The sequence below is a fragment of the Aquarana catesbeiana genome, linkage group LG12 (genome assembly GCF_042186555.1).
Source record: "Aquarana catesbeiana isolate 2022-GZ linkage group LG12, ASM4218655v1, whole genome shotgun sequence".
NCBI classification, from domain to species: domain Eukaryota; kingdom Metazoa; phylum Chordata; class Amphibia; order Anura; family Ranidae; genus Aquarana; species Aquarana catesbeiana.
In genome coordinates this window covers 241,790,196-241,816,348 of record NC_133335.1, presented here as the reverse complement: position 1 = coordinate 241,816,348, position 26,153 = coordinate 241,790,196, and the positions used below count along the sequence as shown (strand labels likewise).

General features: G+C 46.1%; 1 protein-coding gene across 3 annotated transcripts in view; it reads right to left on the bottom strand.

Annotated features, from left to right (window-relative positions):
• The window catches only part of OGFOD3 (2-oxoglutarate and iron dependent oxygenase domain containing 3), a 162,977-nt gene that overhangs the window by 62,004 nt on the left and 74,820 nt on the right, over window positions 1-26,153 (bottom strand). For all 3 annotated transcript variants that reach the window (XM_073607013.1, XM_073607011.1, XM_073607012.1), the window contains exon 7: window positions 25,241-25,394. In XM_073607013.1, coding sequence (XP_073463114.1) covers window positions 25,241-25,394 — 154 coding nt within the window. The remainder of the gene's footprint in view (window positions 1-25,240; window positions 25,395-26,153) is intronic.

Below are 26,153 nucleotides of genomic sequence, written 5' to 3'. Positions count from 1 at the left end.
AGAGGTTTGTTAGAGAATTTTAGTGAACAAACAGCATCATGAAGGCCAAGGAACACACCAGACAGGTCAGGGATAAAGTTGTGGAGAAGTATAAAGCAGGGTTAGGTTATAAAAAAATCTCCCAAGCTTTGAACATCTCACGGAGCTCTGTTCAATCCATCATCGGAAAATGGAAAGAGTATGGCACAACCGCAAACCTACCAAGACATGGCCGTCCACCTAAACTGACCGGCCGGGCAAGGAGAACATTCATCAGAGAAGAGCCAAGAGGTCCATGGTAACTCTGGAGGAGCTGCAGAGATCCACAGCTCAGGTGGGAGAATCTGTCCACAGGACAACTATTAGTCGTGTTCTCCACAAATCTGCCCTTTATGGAAGAGTGACAAGAAGAAAGACATTGGTGAAAGAAAGTCATAAGAAGTCCTGTTTGTAGTTTGTGAGAAGCCATGTGGAGGACACAGCAAACATGTGGAAGAAGGTGATCTGGTCAGAGGAGACCAAAATTCAACTTTATGGCCTAAAAGTAAAAAGCTATGTGTGGGGAAAACTAACACTGCACATCACCCTGAACACACCATCCCCACCGTGAAACATGGTGGTGGCAGCATCATGTGGTGGGGATGCTTTTCTTCAGCAGGGACAGGGAAGCTGGTCAGAGTTGATGGGAAGATGGATGGAGACAAATACAGGACAATCTTAGAAGAAAACCTGTTAGAGTCTGCAAAAGACTTGAGACTGGGGGGGAGGTTCACCTTCCAGCAGGACAACGACCCGAAACATCCAGCCAGAGCTACAATGGAATGGTTTAGATCAAAGCATATTCATGTGTTAGAATGGCCCAGTCACAGTCCAGACCTAAATCACATTGAGAATCTGTGGAAAGACTTGAAAATTGCTGATCACAGACGCTCTCCATCCAATCTGACAGAGCTTGAGATATTCTACAAAGAAGAATGGGCAGAAATGTCCTCTCTAGATGTGCAAAGCTGGTAGAGACATCCCCAAAAAGACTTGTAGAGAAAGGGGGTTCTACAAAGTATTGACTCCGGGGGGCGCCATACAAATGCCCCTCCCCCACACTTTTCACATATTTATTTGTATCATTTATCATTTTCCTTCCACTTCACAATTATGTGACACTTTGTGTTGGTCTATCACATAAAATCCCAATAAAATACATTAATGTTTTTGGTTGTAACAAAATGTGGGGAATTTCAAGGGGTATGAATACTTTTTCAGGGCACTGTAAGCCTTTTAGCAGGACACGCTCCTATCCATGTCATTTATTCAGGTACTTAGCTGTTTTCCTTTATTTCAGCTTTTTATACTTCTGTTTACTATTTCCTTGTATGATCAAAAGGCAGACCCCCCCCCCCCCCTCCTTCCCTAAACAGCTATTAGTACGACTGTCAGGATCGTCCCCTATGCTGAACGTAGATGACAAGTTCATTCGATTCTCTACATAATCCCAAAGTCAAGTGTCTCTGTATCTGACACCGAAACGCATCGACATGTCGGAGGGTTATAATTTGAACCCCGTCTCCGCAGAGATACGATCGTTACAGCCTGTTAAGTGATGTACTGACAATCAGGGCCTCCATCTGCCGCGGTGGACCAGCACCATCCATATGTAATTGCCTCTGTCCTCGCCGCCATCGCAGCTCAAAGGTCAGCCGCCATAGATCGTATCATTTTTGTGGGTCGCCAAGTAGAGATTGCTTTGAAAACTATTTGCTTTTCATTAGTGGGGGGGGGCTTTTGAAAAGGGCCAATTTTCTTTCAAGTGGACAGCGACCTCATTTCTGCCGAGTGCGCCATCGTAACAAAAGGCCTTATAGAGAGAAAATGATGAACGATCAACCTGGAGAAGCAAAGACTAGGCCTCCCCACCTCCGATGAAGTGCCGCTATCCATCCTGTGATAGGAAATGATTTTATATTCAGGAAATGAAAACACTTACTTGGAGAACGTCCTGACGGGTTTCGTCTTTTTTCACACCAGAAGCTGCAATGGAGGCCACGGAAAAAGTGGAAGAAAGTGCAAATTGTTATCATCGTGGGAGGATGCCAATGTGTCTTTACTCCCTTAGTGACTAGGCAACTTTTTTTTGCTATTTAGCACTGCGCTACTTTAACCGCTTAGCGGCCGCCCCACGCACGTTTACTGCGGCAGGGCGTCCGCTCTGTGCCATACCTAGTACATGATCTGACACTTCCGGGGTCTGGGGGTGTGCGCTCCATGGACACAGCGGGAGACAAGCAGAGGGTCCGTCAGATTGGATGTCCGTCGGAACCCACCGATTGTTCAGGAAAGATGGCGATCTGCCTGTGTAAACAAGGACGACTGTCGTTCTATCAGTGGGGAAGGTAGTGATCAAGCAGGAACACGGATCTATGCCTTCCCCTAGTACAAACACCTCCCACAGTGAGTGAGCACATTGTTAGGCACACAGTTAACCCTTTGATCGCCCTGTTAACCCTTCCCAGCCAGTGTCATTAGTACAGTGACAGTTTTTAGTGTTTAGAGTCATCAAGCAGTGCAGAGTATTTCAGGAGAGGAGCGTTATAGAGGAAGGAGCAGAGTCCTCCAGCAGTGCAGAGTATTTCAGGAGAGGAGAGTTATAGAGGAAGGAGCAGAGTCCTCCAGCAGTGCAGAGTATTTCAGGAGAGGAGAGTTATAGAGGAAGGAGAGGAGTCCTCCAGTGCAGAGTATTTCAGGAGAGGAGAGTTATAGAGGAAGGAGCAGAGTCCTCCAGCAGTGCAGAGTATTTCAGGAGAGGAGAGTTATAGAAGAAGGAGCAGAGTCCTCCAGCAGTGCAGAGTATTTCAGGAGAGGAGCGTTATAGAGGAAGGAGCAGAGTCCTCCAGCAGTGCAGAGTATTTCAGGAGAGGAGAGTTATAGAGGAAGGAGCAGAGTCCTCCAGCAGAGCAGAGTATTTCAGGAGAGGAGAGTTCTAGAGGAAGGAGCAGAGTCCTCCAGCAGAGTATTTCAGGAGAGGAGAGTTATAGAGGAAGGAGCAGAGTCCTCCAGCAGAGCAGAGTATTTCGGGAGAGGAGAGTTATAGAGGAAGGAGCAGAGTCCTCCAGCAGAGTATTTCAGGAGAGGAGAGTTATAGAGGAAGGAGCAGAGTCCTCCAGCAGAGTATTTCAGGAGAGGAGAGTTATAGAGGAAGGAGCAGAGTCCTCCAGCAGTGCAGAGTATTTCAGGAGAGGAGAGTTATAGAGGAAGGAGCAGAGTCTTCCAGCAGTGCAGAGTATTTCAGGAGAGGAGAGTTATAGAGGAAGGAGCAGAGTCCTCCAGCAGTGCAGAGTATTTCAGGAGAGGAGAGTTATAGAGGAAGGAGCAGAGTCCTCCAGCAGTGCAGAGTATTTCAGGAGAGGAGAGTTATAGAGGAAGGAGAGGAGTCCTCCAGTGCAGAGTATTTCAGGAGAGGAGAGTTATAGAGGAAGGAGCAGAGTCCTCCAGCAGTGCAGAGTATTTCAGGAGAGGAGCGTTATAGAGGAAGGAGCAGAGTCCTCCAGTGCAGAGTATTTCAGGAGAGGAGAGTTATAGAGGAAGGAGCAGAGTCCTCCAGCAGTGCAGAGTATTTCAGGAGAGGAGAGTTATAGAAGAAGGAGCAGAGTCCTCCAGCAGTGCAGAGTATTTCAGGAGAGGAGCGTTATAGAGGAAGGAGCAGAGTCCTCCAGCAGTGCAGAGTATTTCAGGAGAGGAGAGTTATAGAGGAAGGAGCAGAGTCCTCCAGCAGTGCAGATTATTTCAGGAGAGGAGAGTTATAGAGGAAGGAGCAGAGTCCTCCAGCAGAGTATTTCAGGAGAGGAGAGTTATAGAGGAAGGAGCAGAGTCCTCCAGCAGTGCAGAGTATTTCAGGAGAAAAGAGTTATAGAGGAAGGAGCAGAGTCCTCCAGCAGTGCAGAGTATTTCGGGAGAGGAGAGTTATAGAGGAAGGAGAGGAGTCATCCAGCAGTGCAGAGTATTTCAGGAGAGGAGAGTTATAGAGGAAGGAGCAGAGTCCTCCAGCAGAGTATTTCAGGAGAGGAGAGTTATAGAGGAAGGAGCAGAGTCCTCCAGCAGTGCAGAGTATTTCAGGAGAGGAGAGTTATAGAGGAAGGAGCAGAGTCTTCCAGCAGTGCAGAGTATTTCAGGAGAGGAGAGTTATAGAGGAAGGAGCAGAGTCCTCCAGCAGTGCAGAGTATTTCAGGAGAGGAGAGTTATAGAGGAAGGAGCAGAGTCCTCCAGCAGAGCAGAGTATTTCAGGAGAGGAGAGTTATAGAGGAAGGAGCAGAGTCCTCCAGCAGTGCAGAGTATTTCAGGAGAGGAGAGTTATAGAGGAAGGAGAGGAGTCCTCCAGCGGTGCAGAGTATTTCAGGAGAGGAGAGTTATAGAGGAAGGAGCAGAGTCCTCCAGCAGAGCAGAGTATTTCAGGAGAGGAGGGTTATAGAGGAAGGAGCAGAGTCCTCCAGCAGTGCAGAGTATTTCGGGAGAGGAGAGTTATAGAGGAAGGAGCAGAGTCCTCCAGCAGAGTATTTCAGGAGAGGAGATTTATAGAGGAAGGAGCAGAGTCCTCCAGCAGAGTATTTCAGGAGAGGAGAGTTATAGAGGAAGGAGCAGAGTCCTCCAGCAGAGTATTTCAGCAGAGGAGAGTTATACAGGAAGGAGCAGAGTCCCCCAGCAGTGCAGAGTATTTCAGGAGAGGAGAGTTATAGAGGAAGGAGCAGAGTCCCCCAGCAGTGCAGAGTATTTCAGGAGAGGAGAGTTACAGAGGAAGGAGCAGAGTATTTCAGGAGAGGAGAGTTATAGAGGAAGGAGCAGAGTCCTCCAGCAGAGCAGAGTATTTCAGGAGAGGAGAGTTATAGAGGAAGGAGAGGAGTCCTCCAGCAGTGCAGAGTATTTCAGGAATAGCAAAAAACTTCCATATGTTATATATGGTTTCTGTACTTACCATGGGATGCTTTAAAAATAAAGTATTGGAAAAGAAAAGAAGTTTTTTTAGAGGAGCGCTGTGATCACATGACAGTTGAGGAATGTTCTGATATATTTTCTATGGCTCTACTATGAGTCGGAGTGGATCTCGGGGGGTCGGGGAATTTGCGGCTCATCATGAATCTCTGTATGCGATGAGATAACCGTTCCTTCCAGATGCTCTCATCGCAGTCCCCGAGGACTCCGGCTGCTGTCAGGACGGCGGGTCATCTAGGCTGTGACAGGAAAGAAGTACGAATCTCACGCCTCCTCCTCCTCCTCTCTCCGCTGCCACCAAATGCCGTTTGTCAGCCGAGGTGACAGCGAGACCCGAGCCGCTCAGTGCGCTCACATCTCTCCCTCAAGACGGGAAGCGGTGACAGCGCACAGGAATTGTCTTACTGACCGAATCTGACCTTTTCTATTCAAAAGTCAGAAATAGACTCCGCGATCGTACTGACGGGCGATGCTGCATTTATGCCGCTGGAGATTCTGCAGTTCCAAGCAAGCAGCTAAATATGCATGGACCACATACAATATATACGGGGGGGGGGGGGGGGATAACGATCGTCTCCCCTGAAGATTGTGTCAATTTGCCCCCTTACAAAGAAATGAAGGGTCTATAATTTTTATCATAGGTGTATTTTATATGATAGAGACAGAATATCAACCAAAAATCCAGAAAAAACACACAATACAAATGTTATAAATGGAGTTTCAGTTCAGTGAGTAAAATAAGTATTTGATCCCCAACCAGCCAACAATAATTCTGCCCCCCCACAGACTGGCTCCAGTAGGTCCTCATGTGGTACACAGATTAGTCCTGTCAATATAAGAAGGTTCTCCTAACGACAACTCGTTATGTGTATAGAAGACACCTGTCCACAGAATCTCTTTCTTCCATCCAATCCTCACCATCATGGGGAAGACCAAAGAGCTGTCAGAGGACGTCAGGGAGAAGATTGTAGACCTGCACAAGGCTGGAATGGCCTACAAGACCATCAGCAAGAAGCTTGGTGAGAAGGAGACAAGTGTTGGAGCGATTATTCACAAATGGAAGAAATACAAAATAACCATCAATCGCCCCTCGGTCTGGAGCTCCATGGAAGGTTTCTCCTCATGGGGTGAGGATGGTCATGAGAAAAGTGAGGGATCAGCCCAGAACTACACTGGGGGAGCTTGTGAAGGATCTCAAGGTAGTTGGGACCTCAGTCACCAAACAAACCATTAGTAACACAATACACCGCCATGGATTGAAATTCTGCAGCCCCCGCAAGGTCCCCCTCCTCAGGAAGACACATGTAGAGGAACGTCTGAGATTTGCCAATAAACATCTAAATGATTCACAGAAGAATCGGGAGAAAGTTCTGTGGTCAGATGAGACCAAAATTCAGCTCTTTGGCATTAACTCGACTCGCCGTGTTTGGAGGAAGAAAAATGCTGACTATGACCCTAAGAACATCATCCCTACAGTCACACATCATCCCTACAGTCACACATCATCCCTACAGTCACACATCATCCCTACAGTCACACCATCCCTACAGTCACACACCATCCCTACAGTCACACCATCCCTACAGTCACACCATCCCTACAGTCACACACCATCCCTACAGTCACACACCATCCCTACAGTCACACACCATCCCTACAGTCACACACCATCCCTACAGTCACACATCATCCCTACAGTCACACATCATCCCTACAGTCACACATGATCCCTACAGTCACACCCCATCCCTACAGTCACACATCATCCCTACAGTCACACACGGAGGTGGAAACATGAAGCTTTGCGGCTGTTTCTCTGATAAAGGTACAGGCCGACTTTGCCGCATTGAGGAGCCAATGGACGGGACCATGTATGGTAAGATCTTGGAGGAGAACCTTCTTCCCTCAGCCAGAACACTGAAGATGGGTCATGGATGGGTCTTCCAGCATGACAATGACCCAAAACATACCGCCAAGGCAACAAAGGAGTGGCTCAAGAAGAAGCACATGAAGGTCATGGAGTGGCCTAACCAGCCTCCAGACCTTAATCCTATAGAAAATGTATGGAGGAGCTGAAACTTCGAGTTGCCAAGAAACCTTAATGATTTAGAGGAGATCTGTAAAGAAGAGTGGACCAAAATCCCTCCTGAGATGTGTGCAAACCTGATCACCACCTACAAGAGACGTCTGACCTCTGTGATCGCCAACAAGGGTTTCTCCACCAACTACTAAGTCATGTTTTGCTTGGGGATCAAATACTTATTTTACTCGCTGAACTGCAACTCCATTTATAACATTTGTATCGTGTTTTTTCTGGATTTTTGGTTGATATTCTGTCTCTATCATACAAAACAGGGGTCATTATCCCCTGGGCCGCTGCCCACTAACAGGCTGTGGCCTGTTTGCAGCCAGGCCGCTAAGGCTACTGCGTCTGATGTGCGGCGGCGGAGCGAGCAGGGAAATGACATCATCTCTCACCACCCGCCTGCATCACTGCTCTTCTGTGCTCACAGCGGGGCTGCTATACTGCTGGAGGTGAGGGGGGGAGCAGAGAGATGAGAACCTCTCTCACCGCCCACCACCCATCACCGCTGTTCTCCCTCACTACCTACTACTCCAGGCTTGCCTCCTAACTAATGCGTACGCCTGTGCTGCCACCACTGCAGTGACAATCTTTATGTGCTGCCACATCTGGTGACAGGCGACGTGGCAAGGGACAAAACGCATCTGGTGGCAGGTGACGTTGCAAGGGACAAAACGCATCTGGTGGCAGGCGACGCGGCAAGGGACAAAACGCATCTGGTGGCAGGCGACGCGGCAAGGGACAAAACGCATCTGGTGGCAGGCGACGCGGCAAGGGACAAAACGCATCTGGTGGCAGGCGACGTGGCAAGGGACAAAACGCATCTGGTGGCAGGCGACGTAGCAAGGGACAAAACGCATCTGGTGGCAGGCGACGTGGCAAGGGACAAAACGCATCTGGTGGCAGATGACGTAGCAAGGGACAAAACACATCTGGTGGCAGGCGACGTGGCAAGGGACAAAACGCATCTGGTGGCAGATGACGTAGCAAGGGACAAAACACATCTGGTGGCAGGCGACGTGGCAAGGGACAAAACACATCTGGTGGCAGGCGACGTGGCAAGGGACAAAACGCATCTGGTGGCAGGCGACGTGGCAAGGGACAAAACGCATCTGGTGGCAGGCGACGTGGCAAGGGACAAAACGCATCTGGTGGCAGGCGACGTGGCAAGGGACAAAACGCATCTGGTGGCAGGCGACGTGGCAAGGGACAAAACGCATCTGGTGGCAGGTGACGTGGCAAGGGACAAAACGCATCTGGTGATAGGCGACGTGGCAAGGGACAAAACGCATCGGCGCCTATTTTTATTTTTTTTTCTATCAGCAGAGTGCCGATAACCTTATCTTCAGATGATACATTGGTGGATCTCTAAATTTCAGTCCAGGAAAGGAGCCAGTACAACTGTACAAGACCGAAGGGGAGGCCGAAGGGAGGATTTCATGTGCGGTTTGGTGCTTTTCTACTGGTTTGCAAACAACAAAGTATCATTTTAAATTCTGTTTGAAATCCTCACTACCCAATGATCTCCTTGGCCCGAATGATGTCCCTAAATTGATGAAAACATGCAGTTCCTCATGTTACCCAACCCCCGACACAGAGAAGAGACTCTGCCAGGGGCTGTCAGGAGACAGCTGTCGAATTCTGTCACTGCGGGCAGAGAGGTGCGTGGGTCAGGTAACCGCGCACGTTTCCTGCGGTTTCTGCGTCTGTGTCCCAGCGATCCCAGGCTGTGCCGGGCTTATGTCCAGAGACAGGCAATGAGACTTGGCTCTGGGCAATGCCAACTTCTCTAATCATCAGTCCTGATCAAACAGACGGGAGATCAGACCAGACGCATGGAGCAGCACAGAAGATATTTACAGGCGGCCAACCAGCACAACAGACAGAATAATTAAACGATTATAACAAAGTATTACTGAGACGATTCTTTGAAGCGGACCACCAGGCAGATACGGAAAGTATTCACAGTGCTTCAGTTTTTCCACATTTTGTTATGTTACAGCCTTATTCCAAAATGGATTAAATTCATTATTTTCCTCAAAATTCTACAAACATCCCCCATAATGACAACGTGAAAGAAGTTTGTTTGAAACCTCTGCAAATTGAACAAAAAAAAAAATGATGTGATACATAAGTATCACAGGCTCCTCCCATGTACATAAGTATCACAAACTCCTCCCATGTACATAAGTATCACAGGCTCCTCCCATCACAGGCTCCTCCCATGTACATAAGTATCACAGACTCCTCCCATGTACATAAGTATCACAGGCTCCTCCCATGTACATAAGTATCACAGACTCCTCCCATGTACATAAGTATCACAGACTCCTCCCATGTACATAAGTATCTCCTCCCATGTACATAAATATCACAGGCTCCTCCCATGTACATAAGTATCACAGACTCCTCCCATGTACATAAGTATCACAGACTCCTCCCATGTACATAAGTATCTCCTCCCATGTACATAAGTATCACAGACTCCTCCCATGTACATAAGTATCACAGGCTCCTCCCATGTACATAAGTATCACAGACTCCTCCCATGTACATAAGTATCACAGACTCCTCCCATGTACATAAGTATCACAGGCTCCTCCCATGTACATAAGTATCACAGGCTCCTCCCATGTACATAAGTATCACAAACTCCTCCCATGTACATAAGTATCACAGGCTCCTCCCATGTACATAAGTATCACAGGCTCCTCCCATGTACATAAGTATCACAGGCTCCTCCCATGTACAGAAGGATCACAGGCTCCTCCCATGTACAGAAGTATCACAGGCTCCTCCCATGTACAGAAGTATCACAGACTCCTCCCATGTACATAAGTATCACAGACTCCTCCCATGTACATAAGTATCACAGGCTCCTCCCATGTACATAAGTATCACAGGCTCCTCCCATGTACATAAGTATCACAGGCTCCTCCCATGTACAGAAGTATCACAGGCTCCTCCCATGTACAGAAGTATCACAGGCTCCTCCCATGTACAGAAGTATCACAGGCTCCTCCCATGTACAGAAGTATCACAGGCTCCTCCCATGTACATATATTGGAAATTTGTTTAATTAAACGGCTTGATTATTGAACATTTGTGTGACTTTTGTTTTCGTTTTATTCGGGGGAGGGATCTCTCCAGTATGGATTTACAATACTCCTCTGTTCCTAGACTGAGAATAATGAGGAAGGTGGAAATGTCCGGGTTGCTGGGCGCTCGGGGAAGTTTCTTGTGTTAATCAGCGATTGTTTTTTATGGAATTCTCGCCTTTGCAGACGTCGTGTATTAATAATTAGAAAACATTTTTAACCTTCTACATTACTCAGGTCTCCAGAGGCCGGGCAGCCACACAAACATAAATGAGTAGACGATTGTTTATATACAGAGCGGCGGGTAAGAAGGACCCCGGGGGTGGGGGGGAGTAATGATGATCCCCCTCCAGGGACTTCTCTGCGCTTATTACTGATTCTGATTGAGACTTGATATTTATTCAGCCTCACATAATCCACAGACACCGTTCTGGGAAGTGAGGAGGATAATGACAGCCGGTGATTATTTATTACTGTGAGCAACTGAGCAACTGAGCTTACATCTGAACACTTCCTCCGCATTACAGAGAACCCCCTGTGTGCTCCCCCGTGTGCTCCTGATTATATCACCCTGTGTGCTCCCCCTTATATCACCCTGTGTGCTCCCGCTTATATCACCCTGTGTGCTCCCGATTATATCACCCTGTGTGCTCCCCCTTATATCACCCTGTGTGCTCCCCCTTATATCACCCTGTGTGCTCCCGATTATATCACCCTATGTGCTCCCGATTATATCACCCTGTGTGCTCCCGATTATATCACCCTGTGTGCTCCCCCTTATATCACCCTGTGTGCTCCCGATTATATCACCCTGTGTGCTCCCGATTATATCACCCTGTGTGCTCCCCCTTATATCACCCTGTGTGCTCCCGATTATATCACCCTGTGTGCTCCCGATTATATCACCCTGTGTGCTCCCCCTTATATCACCCTGTGTGCTCCCGCTTATATCACCCTGTGTGCTCCCGATTATATCACCCTGTGTGCTCCCGATTATTTCACCCTGTGTGCTCCCGATTATATCACCCTGTGTGCTCCCCCTTATATCACCCTGTGTGCTCCCGATTATATCACCCTGTGTGCTCCCCCTTATATCACCCTGTGTGCTCCCCCTTATATCACCCTGTGTGCTCCCCCTTATATCACCCTGTGTGCTCCCCCTTATATCACCCTGTGTGCTCCCCCTTATATCACCCTGTGTGCTCCCCCTTATATCACCCTGTGTGCTCCCCCTTATATCACCCTGTGTGCTCCCGCTTATATCACCCTGTGTGCTCCCCCTTATATCACCCTGTGTGCTCCCGATTATATCACCCTGTGTGCTCCCGATTATATCACCCTGTGTGCTCCCGATTATATCACCCCGTGTGCTCCCCCTTATATCACCCTGTGTGCTCCCGATTATATCACCCTGTGTGCTCCCGATTATATCACCCTGTGTGCTCCCCCTTATATCACCCTGTGTGCTCCCCCTTATATCACCCTGTGTGCTCCCCCTTATATCACCCTGTGTGCTCCCCCTTATATCACCCTGTGTGCTCCCCCTTATATCACCCTGTGTGCTCCCCCTTATATCACCCTGTGTGCTCCCCCTTATATCACCCTGTGTGCTCCCCCTTATATCACCCTGTGTGCTCCCGCTTATATCACCCTGTGTGCTCCCCCTTATATCACCCTGTGTGCTCCCGATTATATCACCCTGTGTGCTCCCGATTATATCACCCTGTGTGCTCCCGATTATATCACCCCGTGTGCTCCCCCTTATATCACCCTGTGTGCTCCCCTGTGTGCTCCCGCTTATATCACCCTGTGTGCTCCCCTGTGTGCTCCCGCTTATATCACCCCGTGTGCTCCCCCGTGTGCTCCCCTGTGTGCTCCCCCGTGTGCTCCTGCTTATATCACCCTGACTGACAGAGCAAAGTTACAGCTTTATAGGGAAACCACGACACCTGATGCGCTTTTTCTTGTGACACCTCTCCTAAAACAAAATGTAAACTATACTAGATATTCCAAATTATTACAGAGATAAAAGTTTTATAGAACAGGCCCAACGCATAATATTCATCTGACCGCCTCACGTAGGAGTAGAGCAGAGCGGCTCTCCTGTGCCGGATCACGTATCTAGTACGTGTTCCGGCATTTTCAGGTAAGGTTCAGTGTTGGGACCCTTACTTTTTAATAACTTTATAAATGATATGGGGTCTGGGATTTCTGTCCTTGCAGATGACACCAAACTATGCCGTGGAATAACGACCTTACAGGATGTCTCCTGTAAGGTCGACTTCAATGCTCTGTCTAATTGGGCAACTATGTGGCAGATGAGGTTTAATGTTGATAAATGTAAAGTTATACACTTGGGGGGCTCAGAACATGCATCATACATACTGGGGGGGTACAACTGGGGGGATCCATAGTGGAGAAGGATCTGGGGGGTCCATAGTGGAGAAGGATCTGGGGGATCCATAGTGGAGAAGGATGTGGGGGGATCCATAGTGGAGAAGGATGTGGGGGGATCCATAGTGGAGAAGGATGTGGGGGGATCCATAGTGGAGAAGGATGTGGGGGGATCCATAGTGGAGAAGGATCTGGGGGGATCTATAGTGGAGAAGGATCTGGGGGGATCCATAGTGGAGAAGGATCTGGGGGATCCATAGTGAAGAAGGATGTGGGGGGATCCATAGTGGAGAAGGATCTGGGGGGATCCATAGTGGAGAAGGATCTGGGGGGATCCATAGTGGAGAAGGATCTGGGGGGATCCGTAGTGGAGAAGGATCTGGGGGGATGCGTAGAGGAGAAGGATCTGGGGGGATCCGTAGTGGAGAAGGATCTGGGGGGATCTGTAGTGGAGAAGGATCTGGGGGATCCTTAGTGGAGAAGGATCTGGGGGGATCCATAGTTGAGAAGGATCTGGGGGGATCCATAGTGGAGAAGGATCTGGGGGGATCCATAGTGGAGAAGGATCTGGAGGGATCCATAGTGGAGAAGGATCTGGGGGGATACATAGTGGAGAAGGATCTGGGGGGATACATAGTGGAGAAGGATCTGGGGGGATACATAGTGGAGAAGGATCTGGGGGATCCATAGTGGAGAAGGATCTGGGGGGATCCATAGTGGAGAAGGATCTGGGGGATCCATAGTGGAGAAGGATCTGGGGGGATCCATAGTAGAGAAGGATCTGGGGGGATCCATAGTGGAGAAGGATCTGGGGGGATCCATAGTGGAGAAGGATCTGGGGGGATCCATAGTGGAGAAGGATCTGGGGGGATCCATAGTGGAGAAGGATCTGGGGGGATCCATAGTGTAGAAGGATCTGGGGGAATCCATAGTGTAGAAGGATCTGGGGGAGTCCATGGTGGAGAAGGATCTGGGGGGATCCATAGTGGGGAAGGATCTGGGGGGGATCCATAGTGTAGAAGGATCTGGGGGAGTCCATGGTGGAGAAGGATCTGGGGGGATCCATAGTGGAGAAGGATCTGGGGGGGATCCATAGTGTAGAAGGATCTGGGGGAATCCATAGTGTAGAAGGATCTGGGGGAATCCATAGTGTAGAAGGATCTGGGGGGATCCATGGTGGAGAAGGATCTGGGAGGATCCATAGTGGGGAAGGATCTGGGGGAGTCCATGGTGGAGAAGGATCTGGGGTTTTTGGTAGATCATAAGCTCAATAATAACATGCAATGCCAAGCTGCGGTTTCCAAAGCGAGCAAAGTCCTTTCTTGTATAAGAGAGGGATGGACTCCAGAGAGAGAGATATCATCTGCACAAATCATTGGTAAGACCTCATCTAGATTATGAAGTTTAGTTTTGGGCTCCAGTTCTCAAAAAGGATATCAGGGAACTGGAGAAAGTGCAGAGAAGAGCAACCAAACTGATAAGAGGCACGGAGGAGTTCAGCTATGAGGAAAGATTAGAGGAACTGAATTTATTCTCTACTGAGAAGAGGAGATTAAGGGGGATATGATCACCATGTATAAATACATAAGGGGGGATATGATCTCCATGTATAAATACATAAGGGAGGATATGATCACCATGTATAAATACATAAGGGGGGATATGATCACCATGTATAAATACATAAGGGGGGGATATGATCTCCATGTATAAATACATAAGGGGGGATATGATCTCCATGTATAAATACATAAGGGGGGATATGATCTCCATGTATAAATACATAAGGGAGGATATGATCACCATGTATAAATACATAAGGGGGGATATGATCACCATGTATAAATACATAAGGGGGGGATATGATCTCCATGTATAAAATACATAAGGGGGGGATATGATCTCCATGTATAAAATACATAAGGGGGGATATGATCTCCATGTATAAAATACATAAGGGGGGATATGATCTCCATGTATAAAATACATAAGGGGGGATATGATCTCCATGTATAAAATACATAAGGGGGGATATGATCTCCATGTATAAATACATAAGGGGGGGATATGATCTCCATGTATAAATACATAAGGGGGGATATGATCTCCATGTATAAATACATAAGGGGGGGATATGATCTCCATGTATAAAATACATAAGGGGGGATATGATCTCCATGTATAAATATATAAGGGGGGATATGATCTCCATGTATAAATACATAAGGGGGGGATATGATCTCCATGTATAAATACATAAGGGGGGATATGATCTCCATGTATAAATACATAAGGGGGGATATGATCTCCATGTATAAATATATAAGGGGGGATATGATCTCCATGTATAAATACATAAGGGGGGGATATGATCTCCATGTATAAATACATAAGGGGGGATATGATCTCCATGTATAAATATATAAGGGGGGATAAGATCTCCATGTATAAATACATAAGGGGGGATATGATCTCCATGTATAAAATACATAAGGGGGGATATGATCTCCATGTATAAATATATAAGGGGGGATATGATCACCATGTATAAATACATAAGGGGGGATATGATCACCATATATAAATACATAAGGGGGGATATGATCTCCATGTATAAATATATAAGGGGGGATAAGATCTCCATGTATAAATACATAAGGGGGGATATGATCTCCATGTATAAAATACATAAGGGGGGATATGATCTCCATGTATAAATATATAAGGGGGGATATGATCACCATGTATAAATACATAAGGGGGGATATGATCACCATATATAAATACATAAGGGGGGATATGATCTCCATGTATAAATGATTGGCCGCTGGGACCCGTTGATCGGCGAGGAGGAAGACCGGACAGAGTTCTGTCGATGTAAACAATACAGAGCTCTGTCCTGTCACAGTGGGGATGTGTCGGGTTTTGTTTCCCTGTAAAGCAGGGAATAACAACCAGCACATCCCTAAGGCTTGGTTCACATTTATATGAATCGGATGCGTTTTGAACAGCATCTGATTCGCAAAACATGTGAACTGAGCGGCTTTCAATGGAGCCGGTTCACATATGTCCAGGGCGAGCGCGGTCCGTTTTTCAGCCCAGTTCAGGTGTGATTGCAAGTAAAAATTTGCACCAATGAACAAAACCTGCACCGGACTCCTTTTAAAAACGGTGTTGAAACTGCAGCCGGATATATGTGAAGTGAGCCTAAGGCCCCTGTCACACTGCCACGACTTGAAAGTCACGTGATTTTGCGGCAACGATTTTGCCTCGATTTCAGGGAATGCCCGTGTAAACTTGAGATCTATGGACCTCAACTCGCATCAAAGTCGGACCAAAGTAGTACAGGGACACTCGTGTCACCCAGACACGGCGCATCTCCGATCGGCAGGAGGGCTCTGTGATTGGCCCTCCTGATCACGATGGCTGTGTCCAATCACAGCCGTTATGTGATGTATATAGAGAGCCGGTTGCTAGGCGATCGGCTCGCCTCTCCTCACACGGAAGTTGTCAGTGAGGAGAGGAGAGTGGATCGCTGAAGCCAGCCGGTGATCAGTGAGTATGAGCTGTTTTTTATAGCTTTTTACATACTGATCACCAGCCCAGTGTCCCCACACAATGTCCCCAAAATAGTGTCCCCAAAACACTGTCCCCACACGTCTCCACACAGTAAAAACATCTGTCCCCCACATATGTAACAATAAAATCATATGTCCCAATGATCATCTGCGCACATCTATCCGTGATCATCTGCGCACATCTGTACATGATCACCTGCGTACATCTGTGCATGATCATCTGCGTACATCTGTGCATGATCATCTGCGTACATCTGTGCATGATCATCTGCGTACATCTGTGCATGATCATCTGCGTACATCTGTCCGTGATCACACAAACCAATTATTATACACTTAACGGGATTTTTTTTTTTTACCAAAGACATGTAGCAGAATACATTTTGGCTTAACTTCATGACAAAATTAGATTTTATTGGATTTCTTTTAAAACACAAAGTAGAAAATATTGTTTTTTTTTTTTTAAATTTCCGCTCTTTTTTCGCTTATATCACAAAACATAAAAAACTGATTTGTGAATAAATACTACCAAAAGAAAGCTTTATTTGTGTGAACAAAATGATAAAAATTTCATTTGGGTACAGTGCTGCATGACCGCGCAATTCTTATTAAAAGTGCAAGAGTGCTGAAAGCTGAAAATTGGCCTGGGAAGGAAAGGGGCGAAAGTGCCCAGTTAACGAAGTGGTTAACCCTTTGATTGCCCTAGATGTTTAACCCCTTCCCAGCCAGTGTCATTAGTACAGTGACAGTGCATATTTTTAGCGCTGATCACTGTACTAGTGTCACTGGTCCCCACAAAGCGTCAGTTGGTGTCATATTGCCCGCCATACTATCGCAGTCCCGCTATAAGTCGCTGATCACTGCCATTACTAGTATAAAAAAAAAAAATAAATAATTCCAGTATATAATACCACAGCTTATAGACGATATTACTGTCAAGCAACCCAATCAATATACGCTTATTGGGATTTTTTTTCAATCAAAATTATGTAGCAGAATACATATTGGCCTAAATTTATGAAGAAATGTAATAAAAAAAATTTGTATTGCATATGTTTTATAGCAGAAAGTATAAAATATTGTTTTTTTTTCCAAAATTGTCGCTCTTTTTTTTTTTTTGTTTATAGCGCAAAAAAAAAAAATGCAGAGGTGTTCAAATACCACCAAAAGAAAGCTCAATTTGTGGGAAAAAAAATTGATACAATTTATTTGGGTGTAGCGCTGCAGGACCGCGCAATTGTCAGTTGGAGTAACGCAGAGCCATATCACAAAAGATGGCCTAAATTTATGAAGAAATGTAATAAAAAAAAAATTGTATTGCATATGTTTTATAGCAGAAAGTACAAAATATTGTTTTTTTTTTTTCAAAATTGTCGCTTTTTTTTTATTGTTTGTTTATAGCGCAAAAAAAAAAAAATGCAGAGGTGATCAAATACCACCAAAAGAAAGCTCTATTTGTGGGAAAAAAATTAGATAGATTTTATAAGGGTACAGCGCTGCAGGACCGCGCAATTGTCAGTTGAAATAACACAGTGCCGTATTGCAAAAAATGGCCTGGTCATGAAGGGGGGGGGGGCATTAAATCATCCAGAGGGCGAGTGGTTAATGTTTCCCTGGATTCATTTGTGGTTTGGCACTCTTTATGTTATCTTTCTGTTCCATAATACGGTACAATAGTCGGCACCAGGCAGCTAGGAATAGATGTAATATTCATGATCTCTCCACCACCTCCACACTATCCTAACCATCATCAGTCAACAGTTTAACCTTTTTGTGTCTGTGGGTCCCCCGGGGACATTCGTCGGTGTCAATAGGGATTAACAGCCTGGTGCTGTCTAGGCAGGCTACTATGGCACGTGGAGCAGGGCGAGGAAGTCACCTCTGCCCTCTATTACCTTCTATATCTCAGGAGGGCCCCTGTAGAGGAATTCCAATTAATCCCCCCCCCACAACCCCGGGAGAACTGAGGCAGCCCGGAGGTTGATAGAACAAGGATTGCGGTAACAGGGCAGAAACCGCTAGTCTGGCAGGATTTACACCCTCCTCCTTATAGAAAGCAGAGCAGAGTTATCTGCTGACCGAGATATTTCATCTACAGAAATCAGGATCCATTAGACAGCATCTCTCCATTGTCTGCAATTTACGTTTTGTTAAAGAGGAACTCAGCCCTATCGAAAAAAATTTAAAAAATCTGCTCCTGTATAAAAGTAATAAAAAAAACAAAAAAACATGGAGTCCAGCGTTGTCTTGCTTGTTGGGACAGTTCTCCCTACACTGCCCCTCTCCAGGGCCACCATCATGTATTCAGATCCGCTGCGTGTGTAGACACGCCACGGAGATCTTTGCCAAGAACCTGCCAATCACCATTGCGTGCCTGCGCATGCACGCCGCGGACCCTGTCTATAAACTGGAAGAGGCCCCTTACCATCTCAGGGCATGTGCGAGATCCTGCAAGATGCCTCCGGGGATGAGCAATGTAGAGAGTCCGGGAGGCATTTACATACAGTGGATCCGGAAAGTATTCACAGCACATCACTTTTTCCACATTTTGTTATGTTACAGCCTTATTCCAAAATGGATTAAATTCATTTTCCTCAAAATACTACAAACAATCCCCCATAAAGACAACGTGAGAGAAGTTTGTTTGAAATCTTTGCAAATTTATTAAAAATAAAAAGATGAAAAAATCCCATGTACATAAGTATATTAGACTCCTCTTATGTACAGAAGTATCACAGACTCCTCCCATGTACAGAAGTATCACAGGGTCCTCCCATGTACATAAGTATAACAGACTCCTCCCATGTACATAAGTATAACAGACTCCTCCCATGTACATAAGTATAACAGACTCCTCCCATGTACATAAGTATAACAGACTCCTCCCATGTGCATAAGTATCACAGGCTCCTCCCATGTACAGAAGTATCACAGGCTCCTCCCATGTACATAAGTATCACAGGCTCCTCCCATGTACATAAGTATCACAGGCTCCTCCCATGTACATAAGTATCACAGGCTCCTCCCATGTACATAAGTATCACAGCCTCCTCCCATGTACATAAGTATCACAGCCTCCTCCCATGTACATAAGTATCACAGACTCCTCCCATGTACATAAGTATCACAGGCTCCTCCCATGTACATAAGTATCACAGGCTCCTCCCATGTACATAAGTATCACAGGCTCCTCCCATGTACATAAGTATTCACAGCCTTTGCTCAATACTTTGGTGAAGCTCCTTTGGCACCAATTACAGCCTCAAGTCTTTTTGAGTATGATGCTACAAGCTTGGCACTCCTATTTTTGGGCAATTTCTCCCATTCTTCTTTGTAGGACCTCTCCAGCTCCATCAGGTTGGATGGGGAACATCGGTGCACAGCCATGTTCAGATCTCTCCAGAAATGTTCAATTGGGTTCAAGTCTGGGCTCTGGCTGGGCCACTCAAGGACATTCACAGAGTTGTCCCGTAGCCACTCCTTTCTTATCTTGGCTTTGTGATTAGGGTCATTGTCCTGTTGGAAGATGAACCTTCGCCCCAGTCTGAGGTATAGAGCGCTCTGGAGCAGGTTTTCATCAAAGATGTCTCTGTACATTTCTGCATTCATCTTTCCCTCCATCCTGACTAGTCTCCCAGTTCCTGCCACTGAAAAACATCCCCACAGCATGATGCTGCCACCACCATGCTTCACTGTAGGGATGGTATTGGCCAGGTGATGAGCGGTGCCTGGTTTCCTCCAGACATGACATTTGCCATTCAGGCCAAAGAGTTCAATCTTTGTTTCATCAGACCAGAGAATTTTGTTACTCATGGTCTGAGAGTCCTTCAGGTGCCTTTTGGCAAACTCCAGATGGGGTGTCATGTGCCTTTTACTGAGGAGTGACTTCCATCTGGCCACTCTACTATACAGGGCTGACTGGTGGAGTGCTGCAGAGATGGTTGTTCTTCTGGAAAGTTCTCCTCTCTTCACAGAGAAACGCTGGAGCTCTGTCAGAGGGACCTTCTATAGACAGATGTGTGCCTTTCCAAATCATGTCCAATCACCTGAATTTACTACAGGTGGACTCCAATCAAGTTGTAGAAACATCTCAAGGATGATCAGTGGAAACAGGATGGACCTGAGCTCAATTCTGAGTGTCATGGCAAAGGCTTATGTACATGGGAGGAGCCTGTGGTACTTATGTACATGGGAGGAGCCTGTGATACTTATGTACATGGGAGGAGCCTGCGATACTTATGTACATGGGAGGAGCCTGTGATACTTATGTACATGGGAGGAGCCTGCGATACTTATGTACATGGGAGGAGCCTGCGATACTTATGTACATGGGAGGAGCCTGCGATACTTATGTACATGGGAGGAGCCTGTGATACTTATGTACATGGGAGGAGCTTGTGATACTTATGTACATGGGAGGAGCCTGCGATACTTATGTACATGGGAGGAGCCTGCGATACTTATGTACATAGGAGGAGCCTGTGATACTTATGTACATGGGAGGAGCCTGTGATACTTATGTACATGGGAGGAGCTTGTGATACTTGTGTACATGGGAGGAGCCTGTGATACTTGTGTACATGGGAGGAGTCTGTGATACTTATGTACATGGGAGGATCCTGTGATACCTATGTACATGGGAGGAGTCTGTGATACTTGTGTACATGGGAGGAGCCTGTGATACTTGTGTACATGGGAGGAGTCTGTGATACTTATGTACATGGGAGGAGCCTGTGATACTTATGTATATGGGAGGAGCCTGTGATACTTATGTACATGGTAGGAGCCTTTGATACTTATGTGTATGGGAGGAGCCTATGATACTTATGTATATGGGAGGAGCCTGTGATACTTATGTACATGGAATTTTTTCCCTTTTTTATTTTTAATACATTTGCAAAGCTTTCATTATGGGGTGTTTGTAGAATTTTGAGGTAAATAATGAATTTAATCCAATTTTGGAATAAGGTTGTGGAAAAAGTGAAGCGCTGTGAATACTTTCCAGATGTACTTCGATGTACGCCGATATACGCCGATCCCCTGCTGATTGTGAGCATCTCGGACGTTCTCGGAGGCTTTCAGCCACTCTCGGGGGCTTTCGAACGTTCTCGGCGGCTTTCAGCCACTCTCGGCGGCTCTCGTATTCCTGCGTGAGCGCCCGAAAGCCGCTGAGAACGGCGGCGCCATTTTTAAACGGGAGTTCAGCATACTGGCAAGGCTGCAATGATGGACAAGGCTACACTGACACTGATAAGGCTGCATCGATGGGCAGTTAAATGTAAGTTTTTTCCTTAAACTTCCCTCCTAAAAGTTTTTTTCCTTAAAATTCCCTCCTAAACCTGGGGTGCGTGTTATACGCCGATAAATACGGTATATATACACATATATACACACACACATACACACACACACACTAATTTTAGCACACTTTAATCAGTGCAGCTGCATGTTATTAGTTAGGTCTGTTCAGTAGTTTCACCTGCTGCAGGTTTGATTGTATCTCTGCTTTCCAAAGAACTGTAGATCCCTCTGGAACATAGGTGTGGAACAATGCAAATGGCAGCATGAAAATTTTCCGTTTGGATTTACACAGGAGGTCTGGTGCTAGAATTACTGCCCACGATTTGACGTTCGCAGTGATACCTAACAAGTGTGGGGCGATCTCTCTTTAGGCACGTGTGAGACCAACACGTGTGTTTGCCTTTGCAGGGGTGGACTGGTACGCTTTAAAAATGTTTTTTTAATTGTTTATTTTATATTTTTTATTTTTACTTTGTCACTTTAAATTATTTATTTTTTTGGATCACTCTTTAATTGTTATCACAGGGAATATAAATATCCCCTGTGATAGCAATAGGCAATGAGCAGTACTCTTTTTTGAGAGATCTGGGGTCCATTAGCCGCTAGGAGCAATGACAGGTACTCTTTTTTGAGAGGTCGGGGGTCTATTACTCACTAGGAGCAATGACAGGTACTCTTTTTTGAGAGGTCGGGGGTCTATTACTCACTAGGAGCAATGACAGGTACTCTTTTTTAAGAGGTCTGGGGTCTATTAGTCGCTAGAAGCAATGACAGGTACTCTTTTTTGAGAGGTCTGGGGTCTATTAGTCGCTAGGAGCAATGACAGGTACTCTTTTTTGAGAGGTCTGGGGTCTATTAGTCGCTAGGAGCAATGACAGGTACTCTTTTTTTGAGAGGTCGGGGGTCTATTAGTCGCTAGGAGCAATGACAGGTACTCTTTTTTGAGAGGTCTATTACTCGCTAGGAGCAATGACAGGTACTCTTTTTTGAGAGGTCTGGGGTCTATTAGTCGCTAGGAGCAATGACAGGTACTCTTTTTTTGAGAGGTCGGGGGTCTATTAGTCGCTAGGAGCAATGACAGGTACTCTTTTTTGAGAGGTCTATTACTCGCTAGGAGCAATGACAGGTACTCTTTTTTTGAGAGGTCGGGGGTCCATTAGCCGCTAAGAGCAATGACAGGTACTCCTTTTTTGAGAGATCTGGGGTCTATTAGTCACTAGGAGCAATGACAGGTACTCTTTTTTTGAGAGGTCGGGGGTCTATTAGTCGCTAGGAGCAATGACAGGTACTCTTTTTTGAGAGGTCTATTACTCGCTAGGAGCAATGACAGGTACTCTTTTTTTGAGAGGTCTGGGGGTCTATTAGTCGCTAAGAGCAATGACAGGTACTCTTTTTTGAGAGGTCTGGGGGTCTATTAGTCGCTAGGAGCAATGACAGGTACTCTTTTTTTGAGAGGTCGGGGGTCTATTAGTCGCTAGGAGCAATGACAGGTACTCTTTTTTGAGAGGTCTATTACTCGCTAGGAGCAATGACAGGTACTCTTTTTTGAGAGGTCTGGGGTCTATTAGTCGCTAGGAGCAATGACAGGTACTCTTTTTTTGAGAGGTCGGGGGTCTATTAGTCGCTAGGAGCAATGACAGGTACTCTTTTTTTGAGAGGTCGGGGGTCTATTAGTCGCTAGGAGCAATGACAGGTACTCTTTTTTGAGAGGTCTATTACTCGCTAGGAGCAATGACAGGTACTCTTTTTTTGAGAGGTCGGGGGTCCATTAGCCGCTAAGAGCAATGACAGGTACTCCTTTTTTGAGAGATCTGGGGTCTATTAGTCACTAGGAGCAATGACAGGTACTCTTTTTTTGAGAGGTCGGGGGTCTATTAGTCGCTAGGAGCAATGACAGGTACTCTTTTTTGAGAGGTCTATTACTCGCTAGGAGCAATGACAGGTACTCTTTTTTTGAGAGGTCTGGGGGTCTATTAGTCGCTAAGAGCAATGACAGGTACTCTTTTTTGAGAGGTCTGGGGGTCTATTAGTCGCTAGGAGCAATGACAGGTACTCTTTTTTTGAGAGGTCGGGGGTCTATTAGTCGCTAGGAGCAATGACAGGTACTCTTTTTTGAGAGGTCTATTACTCGCTAGGAGCAATGACAGGTACTCTTTTTTTGAGAGGTCGGGGGTCTATTAGTCGCTAGGAGCAATGACAGGTACTCCTTTTTTGAGAGATCTGGGGTCCATTAGCCGCTAGGAGCAATGACAGGTACTCTTTGTTTGAGAGGTTGGGGTCTATTAGTCACTAGGAGCAATGACAGGTACTCTTTTTTGAGAGGTCTATTACTCGCTAGGAGCAATGACAGGTACTCTTTGTTTGAGAGGTCTGGGGTCTATTAGTCACTAGGAGCAATGACAGGTACTCTTTGTTTGAGAGGTTGGGGTCTATTAGTCACTAGGAGCAATGACAGGTACTCTTTTTTGAGAGGTCTATTACTCGCTAGGAGCAATGACAGGTACTCTTTGTTTGAGAGGTCTGGGGTCTATTAGTCGCTAGGAGCAATGACAGGTACTCTTTTTTGAGAGGTCTGGGGGTCTATTAGTCGCTAGGAGCAATGACAGGTACTCTTTTTTTGAGAGGTCGGGGGTCTATTAGTCGCTAGGAGCAATGACAGGTACTCTTTTTTGAGAGGTCTATTACTCGCTAGGAGCAATGACAGGTACTCTTTTTTTGAGAGGTCGGGGGTCTATTAGTCGCTAGGAGCAATGACAGGGCCTCCTTTTTTGAGAGATCTGGGGTCCATTAGCCGCTAGGAGCAATGACAGGTACTCTTTGTTTGAGAGGTTGGGGTCTATTAGTCACTAGGAGCAATGACAGGTACTCTTTTTTGAGAGGTCTATTACTCGCTAGGAGCAATGACAGGTACTCTTTGTTTGAGAGGTCTGGGGTCTATTAGTCACTAGGAGCAATGACAGGTACTCTTTGTTTGAGAGGTCTGGGGTCTATTAGTCACTAGGAGCAATGACAGGTACTCTTTGTTTGAGAGGTCTATTACTCGCTAGGAGCAATGACAGGTACTCTTTGTTTGAGAGGTCTGGGGTCTATTAGTCGCTAGGAGCAATGACAGGTACTCTTTGTTTGAGAGGTTGGGGTCTATTAGTCGCTAGGAGCAATGACAGGTACTCTTTGTTTGAGAGATCTGGGGTCCATTAGTCGCTAGGAGCAATGAAAGGTACTCTTTTTTTGAGAGATCTGGGGTCTATTATTCGCTAGTAGCAATGACAGGTACTCCTTTTTTGAGAGATCTGGGGTCTATTATTCGCTAGGAGCAATGACAGGTACTCTTTTTTTGAGAGATCTGGGGTCTATTAGCTGCTACAATGCTTTTACAAGAAAGTCGATTGTCGGCTAAAAAAAAAATACCGGGATGGTGACTGCAGCTGTCATCCTGGTGTACCATTCAAAGTCCAGCAACGTGCTGGTACGTCGCTGGGGCTGAAGTAGATATATTACATCTTAAAGGGGGGGGGGGCTTGATGCTCCCTATTCATCAACTACTTGCAAACACTGGAAATAAATATTTCTTTGCACTGATGGGGTTGTTTGGAAGGAGTCGTTCAGCCCAGCTCCTCCTAAGAGACATCAGAAATGAAGTCCTAAATATATAAGATAAACTACTTCCTACTCTCCAGAATCCTTCTCAGAAGCAGAAAATGTTCAGTTTTGCTGAGTGTGCCTGAAAACACATTCCGCCCTCTATACTCTTGCTGAACGGCTGAAAAAGGCTTATAGGGTCTTACAAGGCAATGTGCAAGTGGACTGAACGAGGCAGGTAAGTGTCTTACCTTATCAATATGGGGGTGCCAGTATTCGTCGTGTGCGGTTTTAGCTTCCGAGCTATTCATTCTGGAGAAAAAGGTGGGTTTGGTGAGGTGCAGAGACTGGGCATCGAGATCGAACGTCCTCGCAATTTCTTTCTGAATTCTCAGCCTCACATCACTGCGGCCATAAAAACAAAAAACAAAAAAAGTTAGTTATTTCTGATCTACAAGGGCCTATTGACACCTATGCCTCTTAACACCAGCATTTTTTTTTATTATTAGTTTTATTCTAGTACAAAACATGGTGACAAGATCAAGAGAAAATTATATAAGGTACAATTAGTACATCAAACAATGCCCGCCCTTTCTGCCCCCCCTCCTCCATTCATAGAAGCCATATTGCAGTTTAATGGATGAAACGTAATCTATGAATGGAGGACGGGGGGGGGGTGATTGATAGATCTGACAAAAGTCTCCAAAGATCGGGCTGTAGAATGGATTGTATGAATGGAGGAGCTGGCAGAAATGGCGGGCACAGAAGGGCACTTTTGATTAGTGCTCATGGCAGCTCATCAGTTCAATTAACCCCTGCCACACTGGAAGTCTAAGGCAGCGGAGGTGGGGGGGGGGGGGCAATGGAGGAAGAAGATTACTACTAAACTATGAGATTAAAGCACAAGGGACACATGGGAAAACAAATGTCCCTTGTGCTTATTTTGTATTTGTTTTTGTTGTTTTGTAATTTCAGGATTTTAACCAAAGATCTCCAAACTTTCTAAACAAACGTCAAGTTTACTGTCCTTACTGTGGTCAATGTGAGTAGAAAATGCCATGGCCTCAATGGGAGTAAAAACACCCTATCATAGCATTAGAGAGAGGAATAGTTCCCCATTATTGGCATTAGAGGGAGGAGTACTGCCCCATCATTGGTGTCAGT